The 21126-nt window shown below is 37.6% G+C and overlaps 1 protein-coding gene across 2 annotated transcripts in view; it reads right to left on the reverse strand.

The window, feature by feature from the left end:
- Positions 1–434: 434 nt before the first annotated feature.
- Positions 435–21126, reverse strand: part of BMPR2 (bone morphogenetic protein receptor type 2) — a 202535-nt gene continuing 181843 nt past the window's right edge. The window contains exons 10-13 of one of the 2 annotated variants that reach the window (XM_006130743.5): positions 20234–20370; positions 15635–15807; positions 13308–14587; positions 435–10549 (exon numbers count right to left, since the gene is read on the reverse strand). In XM_006130743.5, the coding sequence (XP_006130805.1) occupies positions 10302–10549; positions 13308–14587; positions 15635–15807; positions 20234–20370 (1838 nt within the window). In that variant the 3' untranslated portion in view covers positions 435–10301. Of the gene's footprint in view, positions 10553–13307; positions 14588–15634; positions 15808–20233; positions 20371–21126 lie in introns of both variants that reach the window. The other variant, XM_006130742.5, reaches the window with a different exon arrangement.

A 21126-nucleotide genomic window follows, 5' to 3' on the forward strand; every position in this document is an offset into this window, starting at 1 on the left:
AACCCAGGTATCCTGTGAGAGGTCTTTTTCAAAGCTGAAGTATTTTCTGAACAAATTGCTAAATTGTCTTACACAGTCACATCTTGAATCCTTCATGTTAATGTCATGTGAGAAGGACCTACTGTCCAAAATAAATAATGAGGACGTTATGAACGACTTAGCATCGAAGAGTAAATTTTAAAAAATTCTTTGATGTGAAAAAGTGGGCCATTCTCAACCCATTTCCTGGGCCTGTTTTGATTAACAGTCTGCCGCTGGTGCTTATACATGCAGCACTGCACATTTCCTCTGGGCAGGATATCAAGGCCAAAATGGCTACAAAGGTACAAAAGTACAATTTTGCCTAACTCCCCCTCCACTGTAGTGGCCTTACTCTTATACCTAAGAAGAGCTTATTCTGATCAGAGTTATTGGCACATTCAAACTCACTAAACTTTTTGTCATGAATATGATCTTTAATAAATGGAATAATGCACCATTTTACAGCAAGCCTTTTCTTTTAAACCTAAGGATTATCTTTAAGTGTTCTTATCCAATGTGTCTATATCAATACAATCTCTTTATTTAGGTTCATGTGTAACAAAGCATTTTCTTACAAGTATTCATAGAAAACTGTGTAGTGGCTTCACAATATCAGCTTTCATAGTGGCATCAACAGATGATAAAACAGGAAAAGTAACTTTTAAATTTCATACGCACACTGTTCCATAAAACACAACTTATACAGCATAGCGAGTATTGGTCAGTTTATACAAAAGGAAAATAACTGAAAGTACTATTTATAAGTTTATACATGATACTTTATCTGTAATTTGAGAGAAGAAAACCCAACAATATCGGTTAGCAAAAAGATTCGGATGAGACTCAAATTATTTTAGTCTTTTTTCCCCCCAGAGAAGGTAATGCTCTCTAGGTTATAGTTTTCCTTTCTTTCATAAGGAGAACAGCTGTTTCATATCTCCACATTTCAGCTTATGCAAAACACCAAATGGTGTAATCAGTGTTTGACCATTGTTCTTGCATATTGGGGGGAAAGGTAATTAACAAGAATTGAAAGGTATGATTCCAGCATATATAAATGTGAATACAGCATATCTCCTTTAGGGACCAGGACAAGAAAAATTCATACACAAATATTTTAAAATGTATTTCAATATTGTGAAAGAGTGATAAAAGCCACAAACCAGGAAAATCAAAGTGACAAATGAAGTCAGTATTAACTTGGCCATACCTGCTTTCATGAAAACCTTAATGTTACTTAATCTCATGAACTATTTCCTTTCCTTTCAGTGGTGAACAAAGCAGGTGTATAGTAGTCTGAGACATTTTACGATTAGGCTGAGACTGCATCATCATCAAGTTCTGAACACACAAGATTGAATCAAGCGCTCCAGAAAGAAATCTTGCAAATTATTACTCTGCCTGAAAAATGAATAAATCATTTGACCGTGAAAACTTTTAGACGCCTACTGGGCTACTAAACTATAAAGAAAGGAACTAGTTTCAATCTTTAACAAAATGGCAGATGGATGGAAAGGAGCTTATCTAAACCGAAGCCAATTACTGAATTTGTTGAAATATGGATTATGTATTGAAATTAACTAGCATGGCACCTTTGGAATTATTGAACTTGAGATAATTACAGGTCAAAGCAGTTCACAGGGTTCTATCTTATTTTGCAACGATGTAAATTAAGCCACTTAGAGCCCAGCGTACTATAAAAGAACCTTAGCGTTAATGAGAAACAGGCACTTTATCTTAAAATTTCCTGCCAGCACTACTATTGGTACAGCTCCACTGTCATGGTTGGACTATTGTAGACTTGCTGCTGCAGCTTTAGTTATATCATCTAACCCTCTCAAAATGCCAGCACCCAGAATAGGACTGTGTAGATTAGCATTCCCACTATTGGAAACACCACCAGTGGAAACAATGGTGAGAAATTATAGAAGGGGAAAAACCTAATGTAAAGAAACTAAAGGGTCTTGATCTTGCTTCCACTGAAATCAGTGGCAAGATTCTCATTGATTTTAATGAAAATTAGATGAAATCCTAACTGCTTTTTTTAGACAAAGTTATACCAAGTAGAATTCACATTTTGATTTCCAGGAGATCCAAAAGCTTGATCCTGCCAAAAGTCATTGTAAGTTTTATCATTGACTTCAGTGAGAGCAGAAGAAAGCCCAAAATGTTACATCTGTTTACTATTTTGCAATAAACTAAACTACACTTTAATACAACACAAAACCAAACAGATATATTATGACTTGAAGCTTTGTATAACCTTTCAGTCCAGAAGGGATTTTTTCTCCCAGTAGATCTAGGGCCCTGTGAAAAGTTGGGTTTATACTGGAATTGTACACATAACCTTAGCTAGAACATCACAAAGATTTTGTAAAAGAAAATGTCAAATATTCTTTAAATATCTTAGATTTATTTCAGACTTAACTTCAACTTAACTTTTAAGTTGAGTACAACTTAAAAAAACCCGAACAATTTTTAATTATTTACAGCTTCAAATGCATTTCATATTGACTGCATTCCCCATTTATTACTTCTCTTCAAAGTAAATCAATATAGCCCAGACACAGTCAATTGACCAGGTTCCATTCTGAGGGCTATTAAGAATTTAGGGGGAATTGTATGAGTTTCATAGTTGTAGTCCAATTTCTACTGCAACACAGAGAAGATATAACTAAAAAAAATGAAAACTATGTATTTAATTATATGTGCCTATTTAATACCAAACTCATAGTTTTTAAAAATGGAATTACTGTATAACCAGGGTCGACAATGACTTGGAGGGAGAGGAGAAGGGCAGCTGCCCTGGGCCCTTTAAATCACTGCTGGAACCCTGGGTGGCAGGAGTTGGGCAGTGCTAAAGGTCTAGCGGGGGAGCCTAACCTCCAGCCCCACCCCTTCCACCCAAGGCCCTGCCCTTCCAGGGGCCTGGAATGGGGATCCCCCCACGTTGCCCAGCAGCCCTGCAGTTCTGTTTTTGTACAGGAACACATATATATTTCCATACATATCCATTTTAAAGACAAGGATGTGTTATGACAGCGGTTCTCAAGCTTTTTGGGCTCCAGAGCCATTTACATGCGTAACAATTTATGCGGAGCCCCAGCGGAGTGTGTTAATTGCGTCAGTTCAAGGCGATTCTCAATTATGCTTCTGAAGGCTTTCCAGTTTGTCAACATCGCGGAACCGCTGGGGCTCCGCGGAGCACAGTTTGGGAAACGCTGTTATGATATTCCATTGCAATATGTATCGCTTTTGCAGTAAGAAAGGGTTAAAAGTAAGGAGTACAAAACGTGATGAGCAACTGAGAAATACAAATCTACCCCAATGATATGCTGGGCACTTGAGTGCAAATTCCACAATCTAAATTTACAGAAAGTGTTGAATGATCTACAGACCACTTTTCATATGCTAATCACTATTCCTGTATTGACTTATGTGTATGAATTTTACTCATCACAAATAGTAGGCAACCCTATTCATGTCACAACTTCTGTGTATATAGCTGGTCCATGATTTAACAACTTTTTATATATATGTAAACCTCTCTAGTCTGGCACCTTTGGGACATGACCGGTGCTGAACCAGAGAATTTCCCAAATCACAGGAGGTCAATATTGTCTAGCAGCATTACCAACACATCCACTGTTTACTGGGCTCTTAGAAGACCTTTAGAGATAAATTAGAGCTAAACAGCAGCACAGAACACTGAGAGCCCGGAATGGTGGCTGTAAACAGACTATAGGACCACAGGGAATTTGGCCACAGCCATGATAATTAAATGATAATTTGGCCACAGCCAGCTAACTAAAATCATTCCAGACCACGGATGTTGCCAGACCAGTGTGTGCCAGAGTAGAGAGGTTCAACCTGTATCAAAAAAGGTGGGAAGCAAATTTCATTATGGGCAGTGGGTCAAATCCTGAGAGGTGCTAAGCACCAGTAACTACAGACTTTATAGTTGAAAGTCAGGATCTGGAAGCTGTGAATGCACGTCTATATTAAAAAAAAATCAAAGCATGTAAAAGATTACATGTAAAATATGTTGTTCTGACATGTTTTGGCAATAAAACACACAGCATATATATTATTTCCACAAAGCCTATGATATATAGATAATGTTTAAAAGACAATGTAACTGTGATATTTTCATGTAACAATTACATTAGAAAATGACTACGAATATACTTCCATAAGTGTAACGCTAGTTGAATATGGGGGGGGGGGGGCGCGCAAGGGGAGGTGAGGGTTTCCTCTCTGAAAAAATCTTTAGTGTTCTCATTAGAAAACATGGAGGGGTTCAGGAAATGGTATGGGTTTGAAACTATGCAACATATATTACATACATCAGATGAATTTGCTGAGTAAGAATATATTGCTTATCGAATTTTGTTTGATAATCTCTTACATACATATCTATTTCCATGTCTTTTTAAAAATATTATGTATCTTTTCCTGTAGCATTCAGGATTAAAGAGCTTTTATGGAATAAATTGTTGGGTGGGAGGATGTTTACTTTCTAAACAACTCCATATCAAACATTTTTCAGTTTATCTATGAAACCTGCAGGAATCCCTCTCACTTTTGTTTTTGCCACATTAGTCTTTGAAAAAATAACTGTGTTGCTACTGAAACAAGGTAATTTTCTAGATATGAACAAATGGCAGAAAAGACTATGAATTGGACTATTATGTTAACAAAACATAATAAAGAAAAAAATTGTTTTTCTACAATGAAGTGTTTCTGGGTTTGGATGATAATATAATCATATCGCATCTTTTTTTAAAATTAAATATCTCTTTACTTTTAGATCTACAATTCAAATACACCTAGGACTAGCAAGATTGGGATTTATATTTTAATTATTTAGCTTGTGTGTATTTGAAGGGGCATTATCGGGAACATTTCACCTGAATTTGCTCATAATCTACTCATAAATCTCTATTTTGTTAAAAAGAAAATAATTTATCACCAAAAAGACACGTCTAAACATATGGCTAGAATTCCTATTCTTAAAACTAATTGTGTAATGTTGATAAATAACTGTATAGGAAACGTAGGAACAGACAACATATCTGCCTGGACAAATCTTTTACATTTAACATGTGATTCTCTAAAAGCAATAAGATTTCTGAATGGCCTATAAAAGATAGGCCACTTATGTTTGTTGTAACATTTTACTTGAATTCCGTATTAGAAGTGAACATATAAAATATTCTACCATAGCTTATTTGGCACAATCCATTACTATTTACATTATCACGTTTTGACATACTTATCTTGTCTATATTATGCATTTAGAAAAATTCTAATTTATCAACTGTTATCCTTACCCACTGATGTGTTTTTTTTTTTTAAGAACAAAGAAATGAACTGGACTTTCCAAAACTGAATTACTGTATATTAGTTAGCCAACAGGTTTGATTTGTAGAATTCTCTCTCTTGTATTTGACTCCCCAGGGTACTTTTATGAACTAAAATTCAATGTAATTTAATTACAAGGGTTGTGTTACTGTCAAAAAGATAAGATTACCTACTGTGAGCAAAACAAGGGCATTGCAAATTATACATCAGAATTAAGTCATATTTAGCCTCACCTCATCTAACTCTGCACAATTCAAACATTTTAAAACACACCTACCATTTGTCTGGGTTGATCTTACAAGTAATGCAGTTACTCCTTTTGAACTATAATTCATATTGGGATAAAGTGTATATATTTCTACTTTGTTACAAATTATATGTATTCATGATAAATTATACTACTTACTTTCTAACTATTATTATTTACCCCAAAGGTTTTCAAAAAAATGTTAGAGACAGGAGAAATGTGAGCAAATTAAACACTTGCTTTTAGGATACTTAGGGAAAACTGAAAAATGTCAAAAAGACTTTTTCCATCTGGTGCAGTAATTTTATTAAACCTTTTGATTGCATCAAGCATAAAAATGTTGGAATTCTTATAAAGCATTGGCTTAAAACATAGACTGGTTAATCAGCCTTGTCAGAAAGCAGCAGTATTTAGAGCAAATAATTTTTCCCTTCCTAGCTTGTTTCAAGTGAGGCCACATCTAGGTGTACAGTGCTGCAGTGGCATAGCTATATACCTATAGCTGCACTGCAGCAGTGTGTCTGGTGAAGACGCTCTATGTCAGCAGGAGAGAGCTGTCCCACAGGCATAATAAACCACCTGGCATAATAAACCATTTTGAGAATGGCAAAAGCCGTGTCAGCATTAAAAGCTCTCCCACTGACATACTGATGTGTGCACAAGTACTTACGTGGATGTAACTTACGTTTCTCACAGGGGTGGCATGTTTACATTCCTGAACAACGTACATTTTACCGGCATAAACTGTAGTGTAGATAAGAGTATTAGATAAGAGGGAAAGCATGTGGTACAGAGACTCCTTAGCAAAGAGCCCCTGTTCTTTGCAAACATCCCTCACCTCAGACTTGACAAATTCACTGCACCAAATACATCTTACAGGATATTTATCCATACAAAGTAACATGAAAGGTATTACAGAATAGCTCCTTCCCTGTGAGATGTATGTAAGGATATTTAAGAAATAATGTATTTATATGGACGTGGAGTAAAAATTCATCACTGTTTCAATGGTATCATTTAAGCAAGATGGAGCTGTCCTCCCTCCTCATCAGCCCCTGAAGCAATGCAAGGCTCTATCATCTAACCTGGCCATATTTCAGAACCATGAATGGAAAAACCATCAAAGACAATTGCCAATGACTGAAACCACTGACAGGAGATCACCAGAGCTATGAATAAAGACAAAAGTGTGAAAGGCTCTCTAGATCCATTCACTGAGGAAAATCACTTAAGGAGCATGGGGTTTTCATTAACATTTAGGATCCTGATTCTTGTGACACCAGCCACCTTTGCTGCTGGCTAAACCCTGGGGAGTGGGGGGGAAGACTATCTTATTATAGAGGATAGAAAACCATTGGTTAGCGTAGACCTAGGTTTGCATTGTCCCAGTTGTTTCTCACTTCTAGTTAAATCTTTATTCTTAAATAAACCTATTTTTGTTTTAGTATAAGTGCTCAGAAGTGCAGTGATTTAAGGTAAAACTGGTAAAAAGGATGTGTGTAGAATTTCTGAGTAGCTAGTGTCAGGGACTGGTATCAACAGGGAATAAATCCAAAGGGCTCGGAAATTGGGGGTGCACCTATTAATAACATGCAAGTTGCAATTAGAGATGGCATAGCTCAGAGAAAAGTACTCAAGTGGCAGAATGGCTCATGGTGTCACGGAGCTAACAGCGAGCTATTGCCAAGGAGGACTCTATCTCGTTGGAGGCGGGGGGTGAAGAGGGAGAGGGAATCAAGGTGACTCAAAATACTGGGTGCCCTGAGAACTGTCAGAGTGTTTTACACATTTTTAAAACCAACACTCTGAAATGATGATAAAGGTTATACTTAAGGCAAAGCAAAAATAACTGTGAGCCATCTTCATTATGCACGATACGATTGTTGCAAAAACCAAAATGTTGTACTCTAGAAAGTCGCACATAAATGAAAAGAAGTGTGAAGAATTTCAAGTTAAGGTAAACCATAAAAGAAACAAAAAGCCTAGGCAATATTATGACCATAGTGCCAATAATTCAGAACAGTGTGTAATGTAAGTCAGCTGAAAAGTGGCAAGTTTTCAATATCTAGGATTTGCAATAGCAGCAGATGGCAAGCAGGAGAAAGAACTGAAAATAAAATGGAGAAATAGCAACATAAAGAAAAGAGACTGCACATGTATACGTTAGGTTAACAAAGTTGTGCCTAAGGGTACGTCTAAACTACATGGCTCCATTGACGGAGCTATGTAGATTAGTGTACTCGAAAAAGGGAAATGAAGCGGCGATTATTTAAATTCATTTACATCAAAATGGCTGCCGCGCTGTGCTGATCAGCTGTTTGGCGGCACAGCACAGTAGTCTGGACACTCCTCATTCCACGAGGCATAATGGGGCGGTCAACAAGGGAAGCCCTTGTCGACCGCGGAGCGTCCAGACTACCGCGCTGTGCCGCCAAACAGCTGATCAGCATAGTGCGGTAGCCATTTTGATGTAAATGAAGCGGCAGTTATTTAAATTGCTGCTTCATTTCTCTATGTCTAGAAACCTAATTTACATGGCTCCGTCGATGGAGCCATGTAGTCTAGACATACCCTAAGAGAAGAGCAGGGGCCTTTATTTGGGTGGTACTTAAAAGGCAAAGTTGGGAGATCATGTTCTATCCCGATTTGTACTCCAGCAACTACTCTGCACCAGAGTCTGATCTCAATTACACCAGTATAATTGCAGAATAACTTCTCTGAAGTCAATGAAACAAGCAACTCTGGGTTTATACAAGAGAATCTGCCCTACAGCATTTAAGAAGCATGGTAAGATGCCACAGAGAGATAAGAATGCAAGCAAGGAAACTTGGGAAATAGAGTCAGATGTGGAAGGCCATATATATTAGAAAAAGTTATGGGAAAGATTGTACAAGAACAAGATCAAGGAAATGAATGGACAGAAAATCAGATTCAATCAGTTGAAAAAGGCAAGTTTGGTGGCAAATCTTGACTGTCAGCACCTTGCCATAGGAACATGGAATGCTGACTGAATACTTTTTTCCACAGTTTTTTTGGTGTTGGGACATAAGCAATTTTTAAATACAGCTACAAAACTTTGCTCAATTCCCCATCATGCTAGATACAGTTTTTTAGCTAATTAAATTTATTTAATCAGGATAAACAAAGACCTCATGTGGGGCAAAAGTAATTACTTCTTTTTATATAGGCAGTAAGTATTAATATCCTGGAAGAAGTTGTGGTCACTTACAAGGGATAATGGTCAAAAATACATATGTAATATTACATATATTCTGAATGTTTTCAGTATAAAAAATTGAAAATTCTCCCCTATGGCCATATATTTTAAAAGTGTGTGTTTAAAATTCTAATAGCAAGATGAATGAAGAAGGCTAGAAAAAACTCTGAAAACTAGTTTTCACTTCACTCAGCTGCAGCCAGTTAGGATAAACATACTTGCATATGTAACCTGATGGACATAGCTACAGACCTCAGTATTTACCACTACAGCGGTATTTTATTTAATAGACACTTAGCTGCTCATCATATGACTGTTTTGTGTTAATTATAAATCAGGTTTTTTCTCTTGTAAATAAAAAAGTCTTAGAACATCTTACTTATACTCAAGATCTTAGTAGGATAGTTCATTAGGATTTTCTGATAAATACACATTAATAGAGCAATCAATAACAAAATCTTCATAAATACAAACTGTGAAACTGCAGGAAAAATGGCGGACTTACTTTGTTTCCTAATATTTTGTTCAACACTATCTTGCTTAGAGCTTCTCCTTTCAATTTCATAACTCCTATAAAGGAAACTGGTTAAGATATGGAAGGCTGAAAAGAAAGGCAACTGAAATCATACTTTGCTTGTTTCTTTTAAAAGTCCATTCAAGGTGGGGAAAATTCATGCATTTTCCTTTATAATCGTAGAGCTCAGTGATATATATATATATATATATATATATATATATATATATATATATATATATATATATATATATATATATATAGTTAGGCAGCTGCTTCAAGCTGGCTATGGTGTGCAAAGTTCACTGTCATGAATGACCAACTGCCAAATTGTCAGGAAAAAAATTAACAAATACTCACAAAGAGGAGAATGTGTGGCAGTTTTATAAACACACTTTCCAATAAAGCGTACTGTGAACTATAGACTATTGCACATTTCAACATAACACAAGAAAAGTAGGGCATTCAAAAGATAATACACTCTGTAACATAGAAACATACCAAGTAATTTGTGCACAGAAATCAAAACATGGATACAAGACACCACTGCAGTCAAACCTGTCTTAGAGTCTGCTTATGTTTTAGTGACCTTTAGGAACTGGTCCAAACTGATTATCAGCAATACTTTTTTTTGTAATTTTTTTAAAAAAATATTTTGAGACCACATTTTTGATACACATATATATAATTCTGTGGTCAAAAACAGACAGACTTAACTTTAGCGATACTAAATAAAAGTGCAAAAACATTCAAAAAATGAAACAAAATTAAAAAATATGGAAGCATAAGCTAAAAAATTTCTGCATAGCTGAAATCTATTTAAAGCGAGTTCTTGACAGGGGATGCTGACAGGAGGTGAAAACAGTTTTTTTTTAAATGTCTTCTGCACGTTTGTTTCAAATAATGCAAAAGTGTCATTGTCGGCTTTTTAAAATATTTCACAGGCAGTTCACTCCTGCATCCTTAGACACCATTGTTGTGGCTGTTCCTCCTTCTGCAAGGTAAACAGCAGTGTTGGATTTAGCGTGGACTGCCCTGTCACTGCCATTGTTATTGACTTCGCAGTCAAGTGGTTCAGTGGAGATGACCCATGTTGAAGGTCGCCACCGCTTCAGTGAATATGGAGTTTTCACACGTTTCTTGATTTTTTCTCCGGAGCCTGGTTTGCCATCTTGTGATGAGTCACCTACTGAAAATAAAGGTAGAAAATAAAATGTTAGAAGAAGAGCATGCTTAAGGAGTTCAAGGTAGTTACATGTACATGAAAGATGAAAAACAAATCAAAACTAGCTACAGTGACAAAAGGGATGACTATGATTTATGTACAGTAGGTAACATTAAAACAAAGGGCCTGATACTGGTCTCCGTTACTAGTATGAATGTGTAACTCCAGTGTAGTCATTTCAGTTACTTTATGTATACAGTGGTGTCAGAGACTAGAATCTAGTCAGCATTTACATTAATGTGACTTTTGTAACCATGCTATTTTTCTGTACTTGGAATGGGAGACATAGCTGCACTGCAATATTACGGGACAGTAAGTGCTGAGTTTTTAAATGGTATCATTATATCATTTACCTTTTAAATTCCATTTTCCTGACAAATATGTTCTTACATATGTGACCCCAGACGAAACCTAGCCTTTCATTTTGAAGCCAAATGTTCTATTCTCTGATTTTCCTGAATCAGGACTGGAGTCTGGGATGGTGAAACCTACAAAACAGCTGTCTGACACCTTTTTTATGTTTAAATATCAACAATTAAGATTGGATTGTAAAAAAAAATCCCACAAAACAAAAATCCCCTATACCTTCTTTATTTAACCTGTAAAAGGATGAAGTGAGAGAAAAGTACTGCAATAAAAAATAAAAACCAAACTTAACTTAATTCATTTTACTAAATTAGAAGAAATGGAAGTGAGAAAAACATTCCAGGAGCGAATATTTAACTGTATTTCCTGGGTGCAGTTGCTGAGCTGCATACTTCTTTTACAAAAAGAATCAGTGTGTTTTAGATTGCTAACTTAAACGTGTTTCCCCAGTTTCTGCTGGGAAAGAATGTGGTTGCTTTCACTCCCCAAATCCAATCAGTTCTACATCTCTTCTTCTTTGCAGAGCTCCTCTGCTGCTGCTGTCCCTTGGGTATACTGAAGACCTAAAGCCTCCCATTTTCTCCTCTGGCATCTGGGCCCTCTGCTCCTCTTCCTTTCTCCTCTAAAAAAGCAGTGGCTTTGAGGCCACTGCCCCTTTCCTTCCTCAAAAAGAGCTAGTGTACTTTGGCCATTCTGCTCCTTTCCTGCTCATCCCCCCAGAGCAGCCTGCAGTTCTCCACCCAGGCAGTATTTCCACTGAGTCTGAGCAAGCAGTGGATAGGCTTTTCAAGCTAGGAATGCAGCATTGTCTGATATATCAGGGATGTTAAAATAAAGTATTACAATAACTAGTTACATATTCCATTATTTTTAAATGACTGGCTATATTATGTTAGCAGGTTCTCAGAATAAGAACATCTAATTTTACTGTGGCAAACAACAATTAGTTATATAAGTTACTGTTCTTAAAACTATTCTAATCCTGTGAGCTGATGTCTTGGTACCAATACTGGTATGCAGCTCTCACATATGATTAGCATTAGGGATGTAAAGGGTTCACTGGTTAACTGGTAAGCATCGGCCTTATCAGCAAGCTTACTGGGGTAACCTGTTAACCAGTGGCCCAGCCAGGCTGGAGCATGCCTGGCCCACGCAGGCCCGGCCTGCAGCATGGCAGGCTTGGTCTGACCTGGCTGGAGTAGCCCATGGCACAATGGACCCAGTTGGGCCCACCATGCCATGGGCAGGGGGATGGTCTAGCCTGGCCCTCTACTACGGGATCCCGGTTAACCATAATGTTTAATCAGTTAAATTTTTAAACGTGATTTTACATCCCTAATTAACATTAGGTACCAGGGCCGAGACCTGAAAGTGTCATTATGGGGTTCAGAGTAAACAGAAAAATTACAAAAAAAGCAGTCATATAGCACTTTAAAGACTAACAAGATAGTTTATTAGGTGATGAGCTTTCATGAGGCAGACTCACTTCTGCCCCACAAAAACTCATCACCTAATAAACTATCTTGTTAGTCTTTAAAGTGCTACATGACTGCTTTTTTTGTTTTACAAAGATCAGACTAACATGGCTACCTCTCATAAAAATTACCGACTTCTCCAAATGTTTTTTTGGAATCCCAGTATACTATGTATTTCATCCACATAATGTGTATGTATGAGAAATTAATCAAGAGTAGTATAAAGCAACATATATTTAGATATAAATAATTTTAAAAATTACAGAATAAGTATGAACCCTTTGGGCTTCCACAGCAAAGGACACAAGAAGCCACAATGAGCTTTTTGTCTTTTACCTGAAAGGCAAAAGCAATCACAAGGTTACAGGTAAACTTCTCCATTTGTTACAGCTTCTGCTGATTCCCTGTTCTGTTCCGTTTCAAAGGCTTTCTTATGGTGTTGGTTTTTTTTAAAGACATTTCCTGAATATCCCACCTTTCCGAAAAGAGGCAAGGTAACTGTGATTGGAAGCCTTTGAATGTGCTTAGGTAGCTAAGGAATATCATATAATAGCAAAGTTATTTGGAGTAGCAGCAGAGGAGCTCTGCAAAGAGGAAAAGGTATAGAACTGATTGGATCTGAGTAGTAAAAGCAGAATTGATTAGAAAGAGAACCAACTTATTCCAGGGTTGGGAATAAATACACATTTTTGGGCCAAGAAGCACAAAATTAATTTAATGAGAGGAATGAAATTATGCCAATAGAAGTTAAATATGCATGCAATTGGGGAAGGGGAAAAGAGGGAGATGGATATAGGTATTTTTCATCCTGACAGGTATGCTTAAGTTTCAGATAAGAACATGTTTGGGCATTTTTTTTTAGTCCTGCCAGCACTTACATTGCAAGCTACTGCTGTCCAAAGTATTGGTGGCTGACAGATCTAGTGAATTAGGCCTCTGTGCTCTTCTATTCTGGGTCTGCCCAGGATTTGTCGTCATTCTCTGGATGCCAAGTGTAGTAATGTCTTGCACTGGACATGGATTACTGTTGTTGTTATTGGTGTTTGTTCGGCCATTATCCAGTGGTCGCTCTCTCCTGTCCACTAGACGATCCAGAACACCTTCATCTTGGCCAACTTGCTGCTCCCGTCTCAGTAATGGTTCATGCTCATCGGGGCTTGAATTAATATTCAGTCGACTGTCTTCTCCACTGAACTGGTTCTGCAGCATTTCCTGGGCCCTGTGTGCCACTGAACTGGTTGTCTGGCCAGATGGCACTGAACCATTGGCATACTGAGTTGTTACACCATGTGAGTTTATGCTATGGCTTCTCCCAGCCACTCCATTCATGGTAACTGTTACCACATGAGGTTCTGCAGTATTGATAGTGTTCATCTTGGCAACTCCAGTTTCAACTTGCTTCAAGTTTGATTTGTGCTTGCCACCAAATTTCAGTCGTGGCTCCTTAGTTGAGTTTTTGGTGTTTAAAGGTAGACTAGTAGGCCTCTTGGGAAGGTTCTGCTGCTTGGGTAGAGGGTAGACCTGAGTAGATGGGACATCTGGAATCAAACATGCTTGACCATTCCCAGCTTGTGTGAAGTCCTGCTGTCCTGTCACCTCTGCTGCAAGTTTTATCAGTGGGTAAAGCAAGCTGGAGCCAGTGCTGCTCAGTGGATCTGGTCCACTGAACTGTTTAAGGGAATGCTCCATCAGATTCTCATCAGAGCTCTCCTTTAAGTTCTTGTCTACCTCTTTTGGATCCAGCTTGTTGGTTTCTAAGTCCTCCTCTGTTAGCTGCAGACAAACAGGAGTTGGTCCAATAGGCTGCATGACATTTGTAGCATGTAGGTTTGTTTCATCTGAGTAAGGCATTTCAGATATGGTAGTCATGCCAGTGCTAGGAGTGAGGCCAGTTGTGTTGGTAGTAGTTGTGTTGGTGGACAAGCTGGTGACACTAGTCTCAGGGCTAGGGATGCGAGCCTGTGCTTGCTGTCGTTCATAGTTAATAGAGTTTCTGTTCTTCTCCCCTGAAGTCAATGGTGTAGTGGACAATGAATGCTCAGAAGAAATGTTCTTTACAATGCTGTCGGTGTGGTGGATTGTGTCTTCAATATAGGAGGAAGAAGAGTAATCTGGATATGGCCTGATCTTTGGCACGCGCCTATGGTGCGATAAATTGCTTTAAAAAAAAGAAAAGGTCTGACATTAAGACTTAATAATAAACAAACCGTCTCTCACCAATGAAGAGCTCTATTTTCCCCTTCATGTGTAATCCAAAGACTAATTAATTACTTAAGGAGTTCTGATAACACACTTTAGCTAACATAAAAAATTCTGGCTGCCATGAAACTGTACTAGTTTAACAGATTTTATCATGGATGTTATTTATGTAACAAAGCCTCTTAACTGTTTTTAAAACCAAGAGTAAGGAATTATGTCAACCCATTTGATGATTGCCCAATTCACTGCGGAGGCTCTGCTCTAAGTGTGGTGAAGAGGGTCCTGCTGATGGAGGAAATGACACAGGAAAAATCATGGAGGTGCAAATTACAATAAATTTCCATGATCTTAACAGGATTATTATAAACAATATACATTTTTAAATACAAGCTTAACATGACAGGACACACAAACATCAAGAGTATCGCCAAACTGGATCTTTAGCATACACAAAGAATTAATGCCACTGACTCTCAGCTGACTCTCCTTCCCTTGGGATCATTTATGGTCAGAAAAGGGAAACACATAGTCAGTCTCTCTGCAGGTCAGAATATTGCCGACCTTGTGGTTCCTTAATTGAAAACTACAGGACTGAGACTTGGAATGATTTCCTGAACTCATGTCTCTCAGCTGGCAGTGAACACACAAACCTTTTAGTAGAAACATTTTAAACAGCAATTTCATGAATCATTTAGCAAGAGTTCTTAAAGACACTTCATAATCACTTTATCTTGACTGGGAAAGTATAAGTCTATTTTTTAGATTGCTATATAACTCAGTCAGAAAGTCTGACCTCTCTCCAAAATACATCATAGGTATATTGAATTTGTGGGTTTTGGGGAATTTGGGGATCCATATAGGAAGTCAGTGAACAACTTACACACAATTGTACAAAGTCCTTATAAAAGTTCATATAAATATGCCAGTTCCCAAGAATACTTAGCTACTATTAACTTTCTAACCTCACTCCCAGGATCACCTGTATACAAACTACTTTGCTTCTTACCGTTCATTCTGCATGGCAGTAGACATAGGGTTGACTGTTGGGCTGACTGATTTGTTCCTTTCCCAAATCATCATGAGTTCAGCCATTCTCTCCTCAGCACACTGGGCTGTCAGTCGAGCTTCAGCATCTTGGTCCCAACAGTCTTCGATTGTCTCTTTCAGTGACCTCACAGCCTGCAAGAGAAACTGTGTGTCAATGTATTCCGTTTTTATGTTGTGTGTCTAATCTACTTTCTTATAATTTATAGTAATTGGAATAAAGTGAAATACTAACTTTAGTCATAAGCTGGTGTATGTTTTAATGAGAGAATAAAGAGAAAAATGCACAAACCTGCTCATTTAAAGATAACTTACACAAGAGTGAGAATTTACACGAAGCTATAATCCTAATATATAATCCTTTATAATATATATTTCCTTAAAAACATATGGTCAAACATTCAAAAGCCAAGAAATGCCAACATTATGGTTTCATTCTGGCTCTGGTGGGTATGCATTATGCTAGCCTTTTATTACACAATCACATACTTATTTTTCAACTGGGGCCCTGCCTCCTTCAGTGTACAGAATGGATAATACTCAGGAATACTATAATTTTTATCCTCATTCATTCATTGGTGGTACCTGCCTTACTTTACTGGACATACACAATGCAAGATCACTTATCCCTCACTGTCTCTCTCAGACTGCTAATCACTGTAGGCTCTATGGAACTCACAAACATGAATGGATTTCTCCAGACTAAGGGTACGTCTAGACTACATGCCTCTGTTGCCAGAGACATGTAGATTAGGCTACCAGACATAGTAAAATGAAGTGGTGATTTAAATAATCGCCGCTTCATTTAAATTTACATGGCTGCCATGCTGAGCCGACAAACAGCTAATCAGCTGTTTGTCGGCTCAGCGCGATAGTCTGGACGCGCAGGTGTCAACATCAAAGGTGTTTGTTGACCACCCAGGTAATCCTCCTGGGATGAGGTTTACCTGGGTGGTCGACAAATACCTTTGATGTTGACACCCACGCGTCCAGACTATCGCGCTGAGCTGACAAACAGCTGATCAGCTGTTTGTCGGCTTAGCGCGGCAGCCATGTAAATTTAAATGAAGCGGCGATTATTTAAATCGCCGCTTCATTTTCCTATGTCTGGTAGCCTAATCTACATGCCTCTGGTGACAGAGGCATGTAGTCTAGATGTACCCTAAGAGAGCAGAGTGGTATTGTCCCTGTTTTACAGTTGGGGAATTACAGACACACTTGCCTGACCCAATCTCCTAAGTCAGTGGCAGAGGCACATGACATTCTGTGAACATTCTGCCATGCTCCACGCACAGAAGCATGGAGAATGTATAGCTGCACTTCTGAGTCGTCCACACTTCTACTTCCCCAGGTGTGTTAAGTGGGGCACAGAGAAAATGAGAACACAGTTAATTGGCTACCTGATAATATTTTGATAAATTTTCAGAAGAGGCTATGATTTTTAGGGGTCTAGGACCCGTTTTCAAAACCAGCCTCGATATTTCAGATCTTCTTTTGAAAATGAGATTTACATGTTTTTGAAAAATTTAATCTAAATGTCTTGGTCAGTGTCATACATAGACCTGAGGTCTCCTGTGACAGAGACCTGCTTTAACCACAAGAACTAGAGCCAGTACACATCTTCCAACTTCTAGAGTAAATGAAACAATCTACAAATCGTTGGAAAAAATAGTATGTGATCATATAATTAGAGATTGCATCATAATTCAAGTTCAGAAAAATAATTCCAGAAAATAGTAAATGTACCAAAAATACATTATATGTAACAGTAACTGTTACTCATCATTGGCAGGGTTTGAACCCTGAAACTTTTGCACAGAACATAAGGCTGTTATTCTCATGGGGTTGGGTGATAAAGATGGATCAAGTATGTCCCCAAGGAGTAGTCAAGAGAAGCCCATTTCTCTCGTCCCACTAATCCCAGGAAGTAGGAAGAACTCTTTCCCCAACTGGTGCCCCTAAAGTTGAAAATGGGCCACTAGGATCATTGTCTAGGGTCTGGAGGAGGTAGGGGGAATTACTAGAAAAAGCCTAGACCAGCTCTCTGCTCCAGCCCTCAGAGATGTTGTCTGTTCCTAGTGCTCCTACTGAAATATGTGTATGGCTACTGAATATTCTTTGTATGAAGCATAGGCCCAGCCTTAGATTAGAATGTCAATTTCAGTCAAAATTTTGGGGACAACACAAGAAAAATTATAGTCACCTAAATATAGGGGTCACTACCAGGCTACTTTATAATCATTCAAATAGTTTTATAGTTCAACATAATTTAGCATTGAAAATGAAAATCTGTAAAATAAACATTACACAACCTAAGTATCACAATACTGCTGTAGTGAGAACAATTGCAGCATGGTTTCCTTGAACAACATGGAAGAAACTAGTCTGTGAGGGGTAGCTGTGTTAGTCTGTAACTTTAAAAACAATGAGTAAACCTGAGGCACCTTAGACTAAAAAAATATTTCGAATCTTGAGCTTTTGTGGATAGTGCCAGAAATGCCCCTCTGCCATGTATACTGGCCAGATCAGACAAACTTTACATCAAAGGATAAATGGACACAAATCAGACATCAGAAATGGTTAACACACATAAGCCTGTAGGGGAACATTCATGGATTACAAAATTGCCATTCTTCTACAAAGGAATTTCACTAATCAATTAGGCTATGTCTAGACTGCAAGCCTCTTTCGAAAGATACTTTCGAAAGAGCCTCTTTCGAAAGAGAGCGTCTAGACTGCACGCGGAATTTCGAAAAAGCAAGCCGCTTTTTCGAAAGAAAGCACCCAGTGAGTCTGGATGCTCTCTTTCTAAAAAGCCTGTTTGCTTTCAAGAACGCCTTCTTTCGAAAGAGCACTTTCGAAAGAAGGCGTTCTTCCTCGTGGAATTAGGTTTACCACCGTCGAAAGAAAAGCCGCATTCTTTCGATTTCATTTCGAAAGAACGCGGCTGCAGTCTAGACGCAGGTGAAGTTTTTTCAAAAAAAGGCTACTTTTTTTGAAAAAACCCCTGAGTCTGGACACAGCCTTACAGAGGGAGAGACTGGAGAACTGGCATTCATCCACAGGTTTGACACAGTTACCCTGGGCTCTGAATAAAGATATTAACTGGTTGGCGCATTATAAAGCCAATTTCTCTTGTCTTTGACATTCACGTGTTCACATCAAAAGCTATGAATGGACAAATCCAGCCCACTTAATTAGCCTTATTAACACGGGTCCTACAATTGACAGGTACATCTTTTACTGTTTATATATGTAATATTTAAGTGGAAATAACAGAAACCAAGAAAACGTATATATTCTTGGTTTCTGTTATTTCCACTTCAACTCCTCTGATAAAGTGGGTATTACCATGAAAGCTCATGATTCTATACACTTTTGTTAGTCTCTAGTGTGTCACAGAACTCCTCATTGTTTTTACGGATGAAACTGTGCAACAGTTTCTAGGTAGTTTCACTTTTTAAAAAATGTCACAATGTCTTGCAATAACATGACTGATATAGACTGTGCCCATATGTGAAATGGTTTAAGACATGTTTTCACACACTAGAACAGATATGGCCTTACGTTCCCTATCGCCTGCAGGGCACAGATTGTTACACATTGACTACCAAAATTTGTGATGGTTCAAGAAGACAATTTCAGCCACTGAAACAATACAAATAGAAAATCAATTTTATTACAGGTCAATAATTTATTCCATTTTTTTTACCCACAATTTCTCTCTATTCTTTGACTATTTTTATATTGGTTGAGAAATAAACACAAAAATCAGCATACTTTCCATTTGCTAATTTACGTAAACAGCCTAAATATCACTCACTATTTACAGAGATTGTTTTAAGTCAATTAACCGTGGAATAGTGTGAAACAGAGACTATCAGTGATATACAGACTTAGTAGAAGAGACAGAAATTGGGGAATTTGTCTAATCTGCTAATTTGTCTTAACTGTATTTTTGAGAGTAAAAATTTTCAAATGGATAGCAAATTAATAATAAGCATGATATTTCTAAAATTTAATATTATTACATGCTCAGTGAAAGCTGTAGGGTCTTCAAATGCTGAGGAATACATATCTTGTTAAAAGAAGCTATAATTTAAGAAAGTACTCAGCTTTACAATCTTTAATGTTGCTTAGTTTCAATAGCAAATACAATGTAATTTTTGCTAGCTAATATTCTGGAGCATTCTTAGTTTATAACATTTCTAGATATGGAACGTCTTGATATTTCTGCCTTGTTTATGTTGAGGAAATTTGGGCACTTAGCATACTGTAAAATTAATATGAATACGTATTATGTGCTTTTACACCTATGCCACCTAAAAATCCAGTGATAATTATGACAGTTCCCTTTTTAAATCCCTAGTTTTAATCTAAATGGTTTGATAATAATTAATTATTTTAATCTGAATTCTGTATTTTAAAAAAATCTAGCCTAGAGCAGCTCTAGAATTTTAAATATTAAATGTCAAGTAGAAAAAAAAATGTATTTAACATTTGACTTTGACAAGTGAGAGCATGCCTTAAGTGAATGCTTCTTTTTAAATTTCTATCTCACCAGGCTGTTTTCTTTCCAAGCTTCTGGGAATTTTGGTCGTTGCTTCTCCCTAGATACGAGGACTTGCATATCTTCAAAAGTAGGATGGTTTCCAACTTCTGTCTGGAATGCCATCTGGTACTCTGGCACTGACTCCCCTGTTGGGAAAGGAAAACAAACACATACCCCATAATGAAATCACAGCTGTTTAAAAAAAAAAAAAAAAAAAAAAAAAAAAAAAAAGGAACAGTAAATCAAACGTGTTTATATGGGAGATTGTGGAATGGAGGTTGCTCACTATCCCCTAAAACAGAAAATTAAAGCTAAAATTAAAATTAACAAAATGTAGTTGAGTTTGTTCAGAACTGCCTTGGGAGGCACCCAAACTTTGCTCAATTGATGGGTGCATTGGCTAGCTACTTGTCAGGAACCTGTAGGACACATCTAATTTGTATGAAACAAAAACAGACTGTATTTAATATGGGAGGGCGGTCCAATAAACCATCCTGCAATGTATAGATTTTTGGCTACAGATGGAATACTGCATGCCAGCACCTGTAAACTCCATTGGCTGTACTACAATAATAAATGCAGCTAAGGGCTGCATTCCCATGGGTTACAATTTATCTGTCCATTTCCCCTGCCACCATATTACAGGCACTGAATGAGTTTTCAGGGGATACTGGTATTTAAAAAAAAAAAAGTTGCACACAAAATGCTATAAGAAGTAGCTGTGAAAATCTACATTGCATCCTGGCAACTTCTCATGCACGCATCCATTAGAAAAGGCTGTTTGAGAGAAACATGGGATGCTGAATGTACTGATTACACAGTCTTCCTAACCCAAAATGGTTCTAAAATTCATGGCAGTGTTCGACTCCATCCAGATTGCATTACCACCAGGCTTGTATGAC

The sequence above is a fragment of the Pelodiscus sinensis genome, chromosome 7 (assembly GCF_052426305.1).
Source record: "Pelodiscus sinensis isolate ZL-2025 chromosome 7, ASM5242630v1, whole genome shotgun sequence".
Lineage (NCBI taxonomy): Eukaryota > Metazoa > Chordata > Testudines > Trionychidae > Pelodiscus > Pelodiscus sinensis.